Raw genomic sequence first — 16234 nt, forward strand, 5'->3', positions numbered from 1 at the left:
AACATCTTTTTGATAGCAACGATGCAGCACAATATGCGGTTCTTGCTCAAGAGGGGCCATAAGAGTTTGTAGGTGAGCGGTTAAAGGCCAAATATCTTTTTGAAAGCAATGATGCAGCAGAATATGCGGTTCTTGCTCAAGAGAGGCCATAAGAGTTCGCAGGTGAGCGGTTAAAGGCCAAATATCTTTTTGAAAGCAATGATGCAGCAGAATATGCGGTTCTTGCTCAAGAGAGGCCATAAGAGTTCGCAGGTGAGCGGTTAAAGGCCAAACATCTTTTTGATAGCAATGATGCAGCACAATATGCGGTTCTTGCTCAAGAGGGGCCATAAGAGTTCATAGGTAAGACGCTATGGGCCAAACGTTTTTTGAAAGTTCTTAATAACAGCTATTTTTCAAAAGAAGCTAATAAAGTTTGGCTGTGATAGGAGCCAATGGGAAGTCCACACTTGTCTCCTGTGCTTACCAGAAGAAGGGGAGAACAGAGTTTCTGAGCTGCTTCTGCATGTGCTGTGAGAAGATTTCTAAGCCAATCCCCCCCAACCATGTTGGAAGTCCTGTTCTCTGTAACATGCAACCGCAGCCTACAGCTACTCAATGGGGAATAACAATGATGACAGAGCCAAGCTTTTCTTGATAGCAGTAAATTGTATAATTGGGGCCACAAACAGCACAGATTCAGACTGAATATTTGGAAAAAGCCTTTTACTTCTGAGGTTTTGAAAGTTGTGATTCTGTGATAACAGCATGGCTGACACGATCTGATGTGGAAGAGGGTCTCACTCCAAGGACTTGTTTAGATATCCAAATCAGGTTGTTTTGAATGGGATTGAAGTCCTAATTATTCTTGATAACCTAGGCTGAAGCTGCAGCAAATGATGCAATGAAAACCCAAAGGGTAGACAGGTGAACGAAACAGGTGCCTATAAACAAAGCAATGTCCTTCGATAGGGTGAACATGCAAAGGCACGTGAAAACTTTCAAGATAAACATAGAGAAGCAGGTATCTGCAATTTGTGCTTTAAAAAAGGGCCGGAGGAAGCAGATCTCATCTGCCATTAAGGCATATTTCATGGAAAGGGAAAAGGTGGATGCTGAAAGTTTGCAAGTTTACAAAAGCAAAGTAAGATCCAGGAAAGGTAGCAGAATCACAGAATGTTCGGGGTTGGAAGGAACCTCTGTGGGCCATCTAGTCCAATGCCCCTGCCGAAGCAGGGTCACCTACAGCAGGCTGCACAGGACCTTGTCCAGGCTGGTTTTGAATATCTCCAGAGAAGGAGAATCCACAGCTTCTCTGGGCAGCCTGTTCCAGGGCTTTGTCACCCTCAGAGTGAAGCAGTTCTTCCTCATGTTCAGACGGAACTTCCTCTGCTTCAGTTTGTGCCTATTGCCCCTTGTCCTGTCGCTGGGCACCACTGAAAAGAGTCTGTCCCCATCCTCTTGACACCCACCCTTGAGATACTTACAGGCATTTATAAGGTCCCTTCTCAGCCTTCTCTTCTCCGGGCTAAACAAGCCCAGCTCCCTCAGCCTTTCCTTGTAGGAGAGATGCTCCAGTCCCCTCATCATCCTCGTAGCCCTCCGCTGAAAAAAAGCAATTGCTGACTGGAGAAGAGAGATGAGTTTAGATCCCCAAACAAGCACATCTGACCAGAGAGAGCTCTGAACAGTTTCTTCATGCTGTGCAGCAGCCTGGAAGAGTTGTCTTGGAGCAGGTAAGTGATGGGAACTCTCGTTCATGAAATGTCTACCTTTGCCAAAGGTACCTGAGTGTGGTAAGGGCATTCCAAGGCTACTACTAAGTATGTCCTAAAGAGTTTCTTTCGATAGGAGGTTCTTCATGTGGCATGTTAAAAAAAGTGATTCTCATAAGCCATTCTCTAGACAGCAAGGACTGCAGTGTCTAAGGAAACTGCATTAAAGAAGAAGGAGTTTCAGACATCAGTGTAGTCCCATTCTGCAGCCTGTTTAAGCAAAACTTTCCACCTGACAGTAGAGGTGATAATTAAATGACCAGAATCTGAAGGAGGTGGACAGAAGGTATTCTCATGTGCCAGACACTTAGCTTCAGTACCTATGTGTGCACTTTAACATTTCAGCAACAGAGAGGAAAACATCTCAAAGCGATTCAGCATTCCATATGCCCTAAGGCGGCAGTTAACAGGTAGTTAACCTGGAGTGGCAGATGTACTGTTCCCTATGCTAACATACGATGGGCCCTCAAATCTCATATTTGATATGTAATATCTTCCATGCAGTCTTGAAGTTCTGCTAACTTTTCACCCAAATGTGTATTGTCTGTATAACACTAATATCTAATGCTATAAAACAACATTAAAGAGGTAAAAAAAAAAACCAAAACCCACACCTTAAGGCTAAAGGCATGTTCGTAAAAGTTTAAAAGGGTGAAAAAAGGAGAAAGTAAAGCTAAAGTACAGAGTTGAGTGCCAAGGTTGTATGCTGGAAAAGGCACAGTAAATATCTCCAGTTAGGGGAATCCATGATTACATCTTTCATAATTTTACAAATCTTGGCAGTCAGAATGTGCCTCTTATTAACCACCCAAATACTCTTTAAATTCATAGTTTTTATCTACAAAAACATCCGCTGGTGTTGAGAGGCATTTTCTTTTGTGTGCATGGTATGAAAAAGCACTGCCTTTTCTTTGCTTTAAGCTTGCTGCTGCCTCATTTCAGTGTTAGTCATAGGTCAAATATTGGGCGAAACTGCATATCAGTTCCCCTTTCACCTTCACTACACTTTTCAGGGTTTTATAGATCTCTGTCATGGATCCTCTGTCATAGTTCTTTTCATAGGTTTAGCTACACAGCTTATTCCATCTCTGCTTTTGCGGAACAAGTGTCAAGTCTGACTGCTTTTAACAATGCTTCATTTTTACCGTGAGAGATCCAGCTTTTTCTGAGAAATGAGCCCTATTTCACTGTTCTGCACAGCAAACACCTGAAAAAAAATTACTTAACAGGAATAGCTATTTCAAAAAACAGAAACTATGATGTTACTCTACAAAGTGCAAAATATATTTGAATATACATTTTAAAAATCTGAAATAAATCCCACATTCATTTTATAAGCATAAAGTAACCTAACTGGTATTTTTATGATGCCAGTTGATACTTTAAAATAAGGAGTGTCAGTGGTCTTCAAAGAGAATGCCACAAGCTGGAGAAATGGGCCAACAGGAGCATCATGAAGGTCAGCAAAGGCAAAAGCAAAGTTCTACTGCTGGGATGGGATAACCCCATGCCACAGGACAGGCTGCACTTCAGCTGGACAGAAAGCAGCTCTGCAGGAAATAACTCTGGAGTGCTTGTGCGCAAAAAGTTGAATATGAGTCAGCAGTGTGCCTTTGAAGCCACAAAGGCAGTAGCAACCTGGGCTATATGAGTAAGAGTGCAGCCAGCAGACTGAGAAAGGTCATCCTTCTCCTCAGTTCAGCACTTGAGAGACATCTGAAGACATGTACCCAGTTTTGGGCTCTCCAGTACATGAAAGACATTCATGTGCTGGAGCAAGTCCAGCAAAAGCCAAGAAGATCATTAAGACCTGGCGACTATGATGTACAAAAAGGGGCTGAGAAATATGAACTTTCTCAGGTTACAGAAGAGAAGGCTAACAAGAATTATTATTCTTTCTGCTGTCTTTCACTACTTCAATGGAAAGCCATAATGAAGACAAGGCTGTACTCTTCTGAGAGATTGACAGTGACAGGACAAGAGGCAACAAACGCAAGCTACAACACGGAAAATTCTAATTGAATATAATAATAAATTAGATATAATACAGTGTTTTCACTATAAGGGTCATAGATCTTCAAAACTTGACAAGACATAGACAGGAACAACCTGAACTAGCTGGACCTGCTTTGCCTAGGAGGCTTACTGAGACGCCTGCAAATGACCTTCCAAACTAAGTATTTTATCAGTCTATGAATTCAAAACATAGAGAATCCTTTTTAAAGAAAAAAAGACAGGAACACAGAGGACATCAGCAATGACAAGGTGGACCACAGGATGAGCAAAGGTCTCCTCAGATTAAAGTCTGCCTTGCACCACATCAACAGTCCCGAGCTAAGAGTCCCTGAGCCACCTCCCCTAATGTCAAAGCTGCCGTTCAGCAGAGGCACATGACCAATGGGGAGTTTCCCAGAGCTAAATTAATTCACACGAATTTCTCCATTTTGATACTGTGATATTCAGATGCCTTCACTGAAAGGAAAACTGCAACCTCTTCACAAAGCAAAAATAATTTGAAATATTCTTAAAGGAAGAGACATTTCTAACAAAACCTGTGATACAACATTTCAGAGTATGTAAAAGCCTGCAATAATGACAAGAAAAAGCATAGTACGGCCCACCTGAGTTAGGTTCTTGTGAGCACAGTTTACTCTACTAACCATCCATAATCATGTTGGGCATCAATGGTCCAGGATAGTGGAACACAAAGTCTAGCTTCATGAGCCAAATAGGAGCCGAATCGAGGGTTGACTGAAAAGCTGAGCATTGCCGAATCTATCAGATTCATGAAGGAGATGCACTGCTACCCTGGGACTATATCCATCTGCAAATCAAGAACTCTGGTGATTGATAGCACCTTCCAACCCAATGTATTTTTTGAGTCTACCGTATTCCAAAACACAGGAAAACCCTCTTAACAGATAAAAAGTGGCTGAGGAATGAACACCAAGCTTTTCCTGTCTCTTTGGGATGAGCAGCTCCACTGCCTGACTTGTGCCGAGCCAGGGACTTCCATTCACTGGGTTTTCTAACAGGCTTCTACACCCAGGAGGAATGCTGGGAAACAAGGAGTCCTGGTGCAACTGGCAGCCAAGGCTGAGAGAAAAAACTTCTCATCCGTATAAGTGTAAAAACAAGAGTCGTCTGCCGTAAAGCCATAGGAACACTGATTTTTCTGGAGGGTACTTGGCTGTGAAAGTCACTAGATCTAAAGAAGATGCTTGCGGAAGCTGAGACGCTCGTCAGCTAAAGCAGGGCAAAATACATTGCCAAAGATAAGGAGGATGCCACAGCTGAGACCTAGCACGCGCTGTCACGCCATTGTAAACCCGATAGTGGAATTAAGTGCCAGGACAGAACTTGCAGCTTAGATCCCAGAAACCAGCTTTATGCCTATGGGCAAGTCACTCCAAGCAGAAGCACAGTGTGAGCAGCAGTGCCCGCGAGATCAGTGAGAGGAGGAGGAGGTTCACAAAGCAAACATTGCCATGGGCTCTTGCTGCTGCAGCAAGTGAAGTGAACAATCTGCCATAGGAAATTGGTTGTTCTCCTCCCAGCAGACAGTCAGAGAAGGCTCACAAGCACACAGACATCCTCTAAGTAAAGAGAAACGAGAAAGAGCAACCCGGGGTTTTCGTATAGACAGTTCCTCCATGGCACACATCTTATGCCCTTCCCACCATTTTATCTTTCTCCTAGCACTAGCAAAGAGTTGCACTCATCAGTTGGTGACAGGTGTCTGGGGAGAGGTTTCTGAGCAAAGTAATATTAGATTAGGACCTCCTCAAATCTATGCGGAGTTCAGTAGAGCTATACCCATTCAAAACACCACCCCTATGTTTACAGTGTGATACTCAAGATACAGTCATGGAAGGGAGTACTGGCATGTCTGGGCAAAAGAAAAGCAGTATGAAGCAGTTTACTATCACTCACTTAAAGAGAACTTGGATATAAGGTTCTCTAGTGAACATGGGGGAACAAAAATCAGGCATGACCCACCTGAGTTAGCCTTCTGTGAGCGCAGTTTACTCCTCCAGTGATAATCATGTTGGGCATCAATGGTCTGGGATAGAGGAAAACAAAGTCTAATCACAGAAGCCAAATGGAGGCCTTGCGTAAGAGATCTGCCACAGTCACATCCTGCTGGAGGAACTCAGAAGCCAGTTTTGCATATGGTTGAATGACAAAATCACAGAGAAAATAATTTGGTATGTCAAAGATTAGATTCTTCACCCGCTGCAGAAAGTTCATGCGGTCTGTATGTTCTGTGAATGCCCTGGGGACATAAGAAGGGAGATTGGGACACTGAGTGGCTTCAGATTCTAAACCACACAGTATTTTGTACAAAAAAAAAAACGGAAGGGACTGAAATATGCTCAGGCAGGATGTGCCGCAGGGTAGCATAGGGTCTGTAAGGACGGCGTCAAACTTTCTTTCCTCAAGATATCTGAGAAGCTCTTTGTTGGACAGTAAGTGTGCACAGGTAGAGAGGTACATGTCAGCAGGGCTTTTTTTGACCATTCGTAACTTTTGACAACTCTTTCCACAAAAGATGTTTCTTCAACTACATACTCTGAACATGCCTGGAAATTTCCATGCAGCTCTACCTGTGTGGAAGGGACTGGGTACATTTTAATAAAAAAATTCTTCCTTGGCTTAATATGTAAATTTATCTCAGGTGCAACGACGACTATTTCATGCCCGTTCTGACTGAGAGCGTCCAACACCTCCCGCATGCTGAGCCAGTGACTCCCATCCACTGGCACCACCAGCAGCTTCCCACCAGCAGCCAAACTGAGCACAGACAGGAGCAGAACCAGCGTCGCCGTGACCTGCGCATGAACACTAAGCACCGGGGCCATTTCTGCAGCAACCTGGTGAGTGCTGCCCAGAAAGCAAACCACTGGCAGCACTGAAGCAACAGCACCAGCTACACACTTTTAAACCATTTGTGCTTCAGCCTAACTTGTGATCCTTGGAGGTATTTGCTCTGTGGTCAATGGATAATCCCTGTTTTGATAAAAGGCTGCATAATAAAGTACCAGAGTCCAGCGATTTACGAGGGCGGGTGTTAAACTTGGATACACCAGATAAGCCCCATGTGTTTCTATCTCAAAAGCTTTTGCAGCACTATTGCCTTTGAGCAGGATCTGCCAGCCCACCATAGACCCTTCAGGCTCAGGCTCATGGAGACTGAATTTTTCCTCACATCTCCCATGGCCATCACCAAGGCAAAATCTTCTGAGGCCTGCTTGTCAACATAGACGATGCTTTTTACCCTGAGAGTCCACAACCTGCCATATTCCTGCTGATTCCAGCTTGGGAAATACCCATGTGAAGGAGAGGACAATAGAATTGGAAAAGGAAGTAGTGGTAAGGCAGCAAGGGTGCCCCAGGACACACACCTGATGTGCATTTCTCAGTAAATACCAGACCCTACTACAACAATTTCCAAAGCTGTGTGGATTATACCTAACTGCGAGGCTTTGACAGCCCCTCAGACTTGCCTGCTGCAGATCCATCACTCGCAAAGGGAGACAGTACCAAGCAACTCAACTCTACAAAAAATGCCTTTGAACACGTGTAATGAAAGAGGCATCAACAGAACATACTTTGTAAGTGAAAAAGTGTAGCTGCCTACACGGAAAATGGATAGTGTGGAACAAAGTGAGAGAAAAATAATTACTTTCACAGGTATTTGCCTAATTCACCTGAAATGGGAAATTTCTTCATATCTGCAATACAAAATTCCACTCATAAACACAGAAGTCTACCAGAGCAAGAATTGAAAACAGAGAATGACCCACCTGAGGCAGCTTCTTGTGAGCGCAGTTCATTCCTCCAATGAAAATCATGTTGGGCATCAAAGGTCTTGGATAATCTAACACAAAATCTAACCTCACGAGCCAAATAGAAGCCTTGCGTAAGAGATCTGCCACAGTCACATCCCGCTGGAGGAACTCGGAAGCCAGTTTTGCATATGGTTGAAAGAGAAAATCACAGAGGAAAAAATTTGGAATGTCAAAGATTAGATTCTTCACACGCTGGAAAAAGTTCATGTGGTCTGTAAGGTCTGTGAATATCCTGGGGACATAAGAAGAGGGATTGGGGCATAGACTGGCTTCAGAATCTAAACCACATGGTATTAGTCGCAAAAAAAACACAGAAGGGACTGAGAGATGCTCAGCCAGGATCTGCCCGCAGGGTAGTACAGGGTCGAAAAGGATGGCATCAAACTTGCTCTCCTCAAGGTATCTGAGAAGCTCTTTGTTGGACAGTAAGTGTGCACAGATGGAGACAAACAAATCAGAGAATCTTTTCAAGCCTTTGTATCCTTTAAGAAATCTTTCCACAAAAGATCCTTCTTCAAGTGAATCTTGTACAAATGCCTGGAGATTTCCATCCAACTCTTCCTGTGTGATAGGAACTGGGTACATTTTCATGACAAAATTCTTCATTGGCTTTATCTCTACATTTATCTCAGGTGCAAGAACAACTATTTCATGCCCTTTCTGCCTGAGACTGTTCAACACTTCCCGCATGGTGAACCAAGGACTCCCATCCACACAAGTCACCAGCAGCTTCCCACCGGCAGCCAAACTGAGCACAGACAGGAGCAGAACCAGCGTCACCATGGCGTGTGGATGAGCACTAAGCACCGGGGCCATTTCTGCAGCAACCTGGTGAGTGCTGCCCAGAAAGCAAACCCGTGGCAGCACTGAAGCAATAGCACCAGCTCTGCACTTTTAAACACTCATCTCTGCTACAGCTTTACTTGTGATCCTTGGAGGTATTTGCTCTGTGGTAAATGAATAATCATTTGTTTGGTAAAAAGCTGCATAATAAGCATTCATTCCAGCCAAGCCCACAGGCCAGTGGCAAGTGACACACCAGGTAACGCCCATCTGCTTCTATCAGAGGAACAGTAAGGAGGGCCCCAAGAAGGAGGCAAGGGTGCTTCTGGGTGGGTCTCATAGCTTCCCTTTGGCTGAACCTTTTGCAAGTGCAGGAGGTGTGTCACATCCACATCAGCCCTCAGCGTAGCAGAGGCTAATCTCTCCTCTTGGAGATGTAAGACCTGTCCCGTCTCTCCCTCTCTCTTTGAAGACTCATCTCTAGGATGCCTGTGGCGCCATAACAGATGTGGAAGAGTTGTTTAAGATGGTTTCTAGACTGCAAAGACTGATGAAGGTGGAAGCATGATGCCAGGTTTTTCTGCAGGAAACATCACCCACACTAAGCGGTCCTTTCAGCGTCTGAGACCTGCCTCGGGGGATGCAGGGCTGGCTTTGTGAGCTCAGACGATAAAGAGAATCATAGAATCATAGATTCATAGGAAGTTTTGGCTCGGAAGGGCCCCTAGAGGTCATCTAGTCCACCCCCCCCCCCGCAGCGAGCAGAGACACCGCTAACTAGATCAGGTTGCTCAGAGCCCTGTCCAACCTGGTCTTGATTGTTTCCAGGGATGAGGCCTCCACTACCTCTCTGGGCAACCCTTTCCAGTGTTTTACCACCCTCATTGTAAAGAATTTCTTCCTTATATCCAGCCTAAACCTACCCTGTTTTAGTTTAAAACCATTACCCCTCGTCCTGTCACTGCTGTCTCTACTAAAAAGATTGTCCCCATCTTTCCTATAGGCTCCCTTCAAGTACTGAAAGGCTGCAATCAGGTCTCCCCGCAGCCTTCTCTTCTCCAGGCTGAACAAGCCCAACTCTCCCAGCCTGTCCTCATAGGAGAGGTGCTCCAGCCCTCGGATCATTTTTGTAGCCCTCCTTTGGACCCGCTCCAACAGTTCCATGTCCTTCTTGTGCTGAGGGCTTCAGAGCTGTACGCAGTACTCCAGGTGAGGTCTCACCAGAGCAGAGTAGAGGGGCAGTATCACCTCTCTCGACCTGCTGGCCACGCTTCTCTTGATGCAGTCCAGGACACAGTTGGCCCTCTGGGCTGCCAGCACACATTGCCGGCTCATGTCCAGCCTTTCGTCTATCAGTACCCCCAAGTCCCTCTCAGCAGGGCTACTCTCGATCCTTTCATCCCCCAGCCTGTATTGATAGCGGGGATTACCCCGACCCAGGTGTAGGACCTTGCACTTGGCCTTGTTGAACCTCATGAGGTTCACACAGGCCCACCTCTCCAGCTTGTCCAGGTTCCTCTGGATGGCATCCCACCCTTCTGGTGTATCAACCGTACCACTCAGCTTGGTGTCATCTGCAAACTTGCTGAGGGTACACTCGATGTTGCTGTCCATGTCATTGATAAATATATTGAACAGCACTGGTCCCAGTACGGACCCCTGAGGGACTCCACTCATCACTGGTCTCCATCCAGACATTGAGCCGTTGACCACTACCCTTTGGCTGCGACCATCCAACCAATTCCTTATCCACCAATCAGTCCACCCATCAAATCCATGGCTCTCCAATTTAGAGAGAAGGATGTTGTGGGGGACCGTGTCAAAGGCTTTACAAAAATCCAGACAGATGACGTCCATTGGTTTTCCCTTGTCCACTCTTGTTGTTACACCATCACAGAAAGCCCCTAGGTTGGTCAGGCAGGACTTGCCCTTGGTGAAGCCATACTGGCTGTCTCGAATCACCTCCCTGGCCTCCATGTGCCTTAGCATATCTTCTAGGAGCATCTTCCCAGGCACAGAGGTGTGGCTGACAGGTCGGTAGTTCCCAGGGTCTTCCTTTCTACCCTTTTTGAAAAGGGCCACAATGTTTCCCTTTTTCCAGTCACTGGGGACTTCCCCTGACTGCCATGACTTTTCAAATATCATGGAGAGTGGCCTGGCAACTACATCAATCAGTTCCCTCAGGACTCTGGGATGCATCTCATGAGGTCCCATGGAATTCTGTACATTTAGGTTCCTCAGGAGGTCCCAAACATGATCTTCACTTACAGCTGGAGGAATTTTACCCTACTGGTCTCCTTCATGCCATCCATCGATGCAGGAGGGGTGACCAGAGAGGTTGCCAGTGAAGACTGAGGCAAAAAAGTTGTTGACTACCTCAGCTTTCTTCTCATCTGCTGTTATCAGAGATATCTGAACACTCCTTGAGGGGGATTTTCCATGAAACACTTCAGGGCTAATTCTGGCTTCTTTTTTGTCACTGGCAAATCTTGGCTGGTGTCCAGCAGCAGTGGAGTTGCATAAATGCTCAGGTGGAAAATTACAGTGTGCATGAGGATGTCTGTAAGACACCACAGCCACCACCACCACTTGGAGATGGGTTGTATTCCCCAGGCAGCCTTGGTGACCTCACCCCATGGCACAGGCATCTGAATAATATGACTGAAGAGACAGCCAGGGCACTAAAAAGAAAAGCTCAACTCTCCAGGCTCTACCACAGAGCAGCAGAGGAGGCTCTCCAGTAAGAACTGTGTGTATTGCTATCTTCTATGTCCAAGGCACCCAAAGCACATGCCACATCTGAAAGGTTAGCACAATTACCAAGGCTGCATCCGTCCCCTGAGTGCTAGCCGTGCTGTGCTGGACATGTCGAAGCAGACCCCCCTCCATTGCTCCATTCATTAGGACTGAGTTTTTGAGCCTGGGAAGAGCTTTTAAGGTTTTGTGGGCCATCCCATGGGAACTCCTTATAAGAGAAATCCAGCAGTTTTCCGTACTGTCCACAAATTCTGACAATCCCTTAGGCCAGTGCATACAATGTCTCATCATAGATCTTCACTGGAAGAGCCTAGATTTTTCTCTTCAACTGAGCATACTTTAAAAATGAAAAGATACAGCTGCCTACACAGAAAATGGAAAGTGAGGAAGAAAGTGAGAGAAAAATAATTTCTTTCACAAGTATTTGCCCAACGCACCCTACACGGGAAATTGATTCCTATCTGGATCACCACCGCAGTGATTTGAGATTAGGGAAGAGAATGGCACCTTCTCAACCACACTGTGCTGAGGGATGCACACATAAGCTCTTGTTGGTTCTTGTTGTCAAAAAGTTAAGAGCATTTATATTACAGGGATGTAGCAATGCTGATGCTTCCACTGAGGACCATTACTGGCCTAGGATATGCAAACCAAGGTAACATTTCTTCAGCCGAATCGAGGAATGACTGAAAAGCTGGGCATTGCCGAATCTGATAGGATTCATGAACGAGATACACTGCTACCCTGGGAATATATCCATCAGCAAATCAGGCATTCTGGTGATGTATTTTTTGAGTCTACCGTATTCTGAAAACGCAGGAAAACCTTCTTAACAGGTAAAAAATTGCAGATCATGCTTTTCCTGTCCCTCTGGGATGAGCAGCTCCACTGCCTGACTCGTACCGAGCCAAGTGACTTCCATTCACTGGATTTTCTAACAGGCTTCTACACCCAGGGAGGGGCAAATGCTGGGAGAGGAGGAGTCCTGGTACAACTGGCAGCCAAGGCGGAGAGAAAAACACTTCTGATCTGTATCAGTGAAACAACAAGAGTCTTCTGCCATAAAGCCATAGGAACACTGATTTTTCTGGAGGGTACTTGGCTGTGAAAGTTACTAGTTCTAAAGAAGATGGTTGTGGAAGCTGAGATACTCGTCAGCTTAAGCAGGGCAAAATACATTGTCAAAGTTAAGGACGATACCACAGCTGAGACCTAGCAGACTCTGTCAAGCCATTGTAAACCCGATAGTGGAATTAAGTGCCAGGACAGAACTTGCAGCTTAGATCCCAGAAACCAGCTTTATGCCTATGGGCAACTCACTCAAAGCAGAAGCACAGTGTGAGCAGCAGTGCCCGCGAGATCAGTGGGAGGAGGAGGAGGTTCACAAAGCAAACGTTGCCACGGGCTCTTGCTGCTGCAGCAAGTGAAGAGAAGAATCTGCCATAGGAAATTGGTTGTTCTCCTACCAGCGGACATTCAGAGAAGGCTCACAAGCACACAGTCATCCTCCAAGTAAAGAGAACCGTGAAGGATCAACCCGGGGTTTTCGTATAGACAGTTCCCCCACTGCACACATCTTAAACCTTTCCACCATCTTTTCTTTGTCCTAGCTCTAGCAAAGAGTTGCACTCATCAGTTGGTGACAGGTGTCTGGGGAGAGGTTTCTGAGCAAAGTAATATCAGATGCGGACCTCCTCAAATCTATGTGGAGTTCAGTAGAGCTATACCCATTCAAAACACCACCCCTATGTTTACAGTTTGATACTCAAGATAGCGTCACAGAAGGGAGTACTGTCATGTCTTGGCTAAAGAAGAGCAGTTTGAAGCAGTTTACTATCACTCAGTTAAAGAGAACTTTGATAAAAATTTCTCTAGTGAACACAGCAGAACAAAAATCAGACATGACCCACCTGAGTTAGCCTCCTGTGAGCACAGTTTACTCCTCCAGTGATAATCATGTTGGGCATCAGTGGTCTGGGATAGTGGAACACAAAGTCTAATCGCAGAAGCCAAATGGAGGCCTTGCGTAAGAGATCTGCCACAGTCACATCCTGCTGGAGGAACTCAGAAGCCAGTTTGGCATATGGTTGAAAGACAAAATTGCAGAGGAAATAATTTGGTATGTCAAAGATTAGATTCTTCACCCGCTGCAGAAAGTTCATGCAGTCTGTAAGGTCTGTAAGGTCTGTGATCCCCTGGGGACATAAGAAAGGGGATTGGGACATTGAGCGGCTTCACATTCTAAACTACTCGGTATTTGGTGCAAAGAAAACATGGAAGGGACTGAAAGATGCTGAGGCAGGATCTGCCGCAGGGTAGCATACGGTCTGTAAGGACGGCATCAAACTTTCTTTCCTCAAGATATCTGAGAAGCTCTTTGTTGGACAGTAAGTGTGCACAGGTAGACAGGTACATGTCACTGGTTATTTCTGCCTGTTAATGAAATCTGACAAGTCTTTGCACAAAAGATCCTTCTTCTAATATATCCTGTGAAAATGCCTGGAAATTTCCATCCATCTCTTCATGTGTGAAAGGAACTGGTTACATTTTCATGACAAAATTCTTCGTTTGCTTTATGTGTAAATTTATCTCAGGTGCAACGATGACTATTTCATGCCCTTTCTGCCTGAGAACATCCAAAACGTCCTGCATGCTGAGCCAATGACTCCCATCCACTGGCACCACCAGCAGCTTCCCACCAGCAGCCAAACTGAGCACAGACAGGAGCAGAACCAGCGTCGCCGTGGCGTGTTGATGAGCTCTAAGCACCGGGGCCATTTCTGCAGCAACCTGGTGAGTGATGCCCAGAAAGCAAACCACTGGCAGCACTGAAGCAACAGCACCAGCTCCGCACTTTTAAACCATTTGTGCTTCAGCCTAACTTGTGATCCTTGGTGGTATTTGCTCTGTGGTCAATGGATAATCACTGTTTTGATAAAAAGCTGCGTAATAAGTACCAGAGTCCAGCGATTTACAAGGGCGGGTGTTAAACGTGGGTGCACCAGATAAGCTCCATTTGTGTTTCTATCCAAAGAGCTTTGGCAGCACTATTGCCTTTGAGCAGGATCTGCCAGCCCAAAATAGACCCTTCAGGCTCATGGAGACTGACTTTTTTTCTCAGATTTCCCATGGCCATCACCAAGGCAAAATCTTCTGAGGCCTGTCTGTCAACAGAGACGATGCTTTTTAGCCTGAGAGTCCACAACCTGCCATATTCCTGCTGATTCCAGCTTGGGAAATACCCATGTGAAGGAGAGGACAATAGAATTGGAAAAGGAAGTAGTGGTAAGGCAGCAAGGGTGCCCCAGGACACACACCTGATGTGCATTTCTCAGTAAATACCAGACTCTGCAACAACAATTTCCAAAGCTCTATGGATTATACCTAACTGCCAGGCTTTGACAGCCCCTCAGACTTGCCTGCTGCACATCCATCACTCGCAAAGGGAGACAGTACCAAGCTACTCAACTCTATAAAAAAATGCCTTTGAACACGCATTATGAAAGAGGCATCAACTGAACAGATTTCATAAGTTAAAAAGTATAGCTGCCTACACAGAAAATGGAAAGTGAGGAAGAAAGTGAGAGAAAAATAATTTATTTCGCAAGTATTTGCCTAACTCACCCTAATTGGGAAAATGATTATTATCTGCAATGCAAAATTCCACTCTTGTAAACACAGAATTCTACTAGAGCAAGAATTGAAAACTGAGAATGACCCACCTGAGGCAGCTTCTTGTGTGCGCAGTTTACTCCTCCAATGAAAATCATGTTGGGCATCAAAGGTCTTGGATAATCTAACACAAAATCTAACCTCACGAGCCAAATAGAAGCCTTGCGTAAGAGATCTGCCACAGTCACATCCCGCTGGAGGAACTCAGAAGCCAGTTTTGCATATGGTTGAAAGAGAAAATCACAGAGGAAAAAATTTGGGATGTCAAACATTAGATTCTTCACCCGCTGGAGGAAGTTCATCCTGTCTGTCAGTTCTGTTAATACCCTGGGAATATAAGAAGGTGGATTGGGACATTGAGTGGCTTCAGAATCTAAACCACACGGTATTCCTCGCAGAAAAAACACGGCAGGGACTGAAAGATGCTCAGCCAGGATGGGCCCACAGGCTATTACAGGGTCTGTAAGGATGGCATCAAACTTGCTCTCCTCAAGATATCTGAGAAGCTCTTTGTTGGACAGTAAGTGTGCACAGCTGGAGAACGCTATACCAGAGATTCTTTTCATGCCTTTATATCCTTTAAGAAATCTTTCCAAAAAAGATCCTTCTTCAAGTGAATCTTGTACAAATGCCTGGAACTTTCCTTCCATCTCTTCCTGTGTGAAAGGAACTGGGTACATTTTTATCACAAAATTCTTCGTTTGCTTTATGTGTAAATTTATTTCTGGTGCAATGACGACTATTTCATGCCCTTTCTGCCTGAGAACGTCCAAAACCTCCCGCATGCTGAGCCAATGACTCCCATCCACTGGCACCACCAGCAGCTTCCCACCAGCAGCCAAACTGAGCACAGACAGGAGCAGAACCAGTGTCAGCGTGACCTGCGGATGAGCACTAAGCACCGGGGCCATTTCTGCAGGAACCTGGTGAGTGCTGCCCACAAAGCAAACCCGTGCAGCACTGAAGGAATAGCACCAGCTCTGCACTTTTAAACCATTTGTGCTTCAGCCTAACTTGTGATCCTTGGTGGTATTTGCTCTGTGGTCAATGGATAATCACTGTTTTGATAAAAGGCTGCATAATAAGTACCAGAGTCCAGCGATTTACAAGGGCGGGTGTTAAACATGGGTGCACCAGATAAGCTCCATTTGTGTTTCTATCCAAAGAGCTTTGGCAGCACTATTGCCTTTGAGCAGGATCTGCCAGCCCAAAATAGACCCTTCAGGCTCATGGAGACTGACTTTTTTTCTCAGATTTCCCATGGCCATCACCAAGGCAAAATCTTCTGAGGCCTGCTTGTCAACAGAGACAATACTTTTTAGCCTGAGAGTCCACAACCTGCCATATTCCTGCTGATTCCAGCTTTGGAAATACCCATGTGATGGAGAACACATATTAACTGGGAAAGGAAGTGGT

At 45.4% G+C, this 16234-nt stretch overlaps 2 protein-coding genes across 8 annotated transcripts in view; both read right to left on the bottom strand.

Annotated features, from left to right (window-relative positions):
• Positions 1 to 16234, bottom strand: part of LOC104327544 (UDP-glucuronosyltransferase 1A1) — a 74602-nt gene that overhangs the window by 9873 nt on the left and 48495 nt on the right. Inside the window, exon 1 of one of the 5 annotated variants that reach the window (XM_075429624.1) lies at positions 7562 to 8484. The exons of the other annotated variants lie outside the window; for them this stretch is intronic. Coding sequence (XP_075285739.1) covers positions 7562 to 8422 — 861 coding nt within the window. The 5' untranslated portion in view covers positions 8423 to 8484. Of the gene's footprint in view, positions 1 to 7561; positions 8485 to 16234 lie in introns of those variants that run through there. 5 annotated transcript variants of the gene reach the window in all.
• On the bottom strand, positions 1493 to 16006 carry LOC104331067 (UDP-glucuronosyltransferase 1A1-like). Of its 3 annotated transcripts, none has more exons than XM_075429631.1 (4): positions 14869 to 15788; positions 13057 to 13341; positions 5754 to 5817; positions 1493 to 1584 (listed from the first exon to the last, which is right to left on the bottom strand). In XM_075429631.1, exons 1-4 carry the CDS (start codon positions 15727 to 15729, stop codon positions 1508 to 1510), a joined length of 1287 nt encoding a protein of 428 aa, XP_075285746.1. In that variant the 5' UTR covers positions 15730 to 15788; the 3' UTR covers positions 1493 to 1507. The 3 variants fall into 3 exon arrangements, with proteins under 3 accessions (XP_075285746.1, XP_075285745.1, XP_075285747.1); XM_075429630.1 differs by having other exon boundaries at positions 1493 to 1605; XM_075429632.1 differs by lacking the exons at positions 1493 to 1584; positions 5754 to 5817 and adding an exon at positions 5824 to 6030 and having other exon boundaries at positions 14869 to 16006.

Source organism: Opisthocomus hoazin, chromosome 9 (assembly GCF_030867145.1).
Source record: "Opisthocomus hoazin isolate bOpiHoa1 chromosome 9, bOpiHoa1.hap1, whole genome shotgun sequence".
Taxonomy (NCBI): Eukaryota; Metazoa; Chordata; class Aves; order Opisthocomiformes; family Opisthocomidae; genus Opisthocomus; species Opisthocomus hoazin.

Excerpts from the sequence above, each read along its gene's own strand:
- LOC104331067 (XM_075429630.1), bottom strand. The coding sequence starts at position 15,729 with ATGGCCCCGGTGCTTAGTGCTCATCCGCAGGTCACGCTGACACTGGTT. Across the intron at positions 13,342-14,868 it reads CACACAAGAAGCTGCCTCAG|GGGATCACAGACCTTACAGA; the intron begins GTGGGTCATTCT and ends TTATGTCCCCAG. Across the intron at positions 1,606-5,753 it reads CTCACAGAAGGCTAACTCAG|TCAGCAATTGCTTTTTTTCA; the intron begins GTGGGTCATGCC and ends TCTCTTCTCCAG.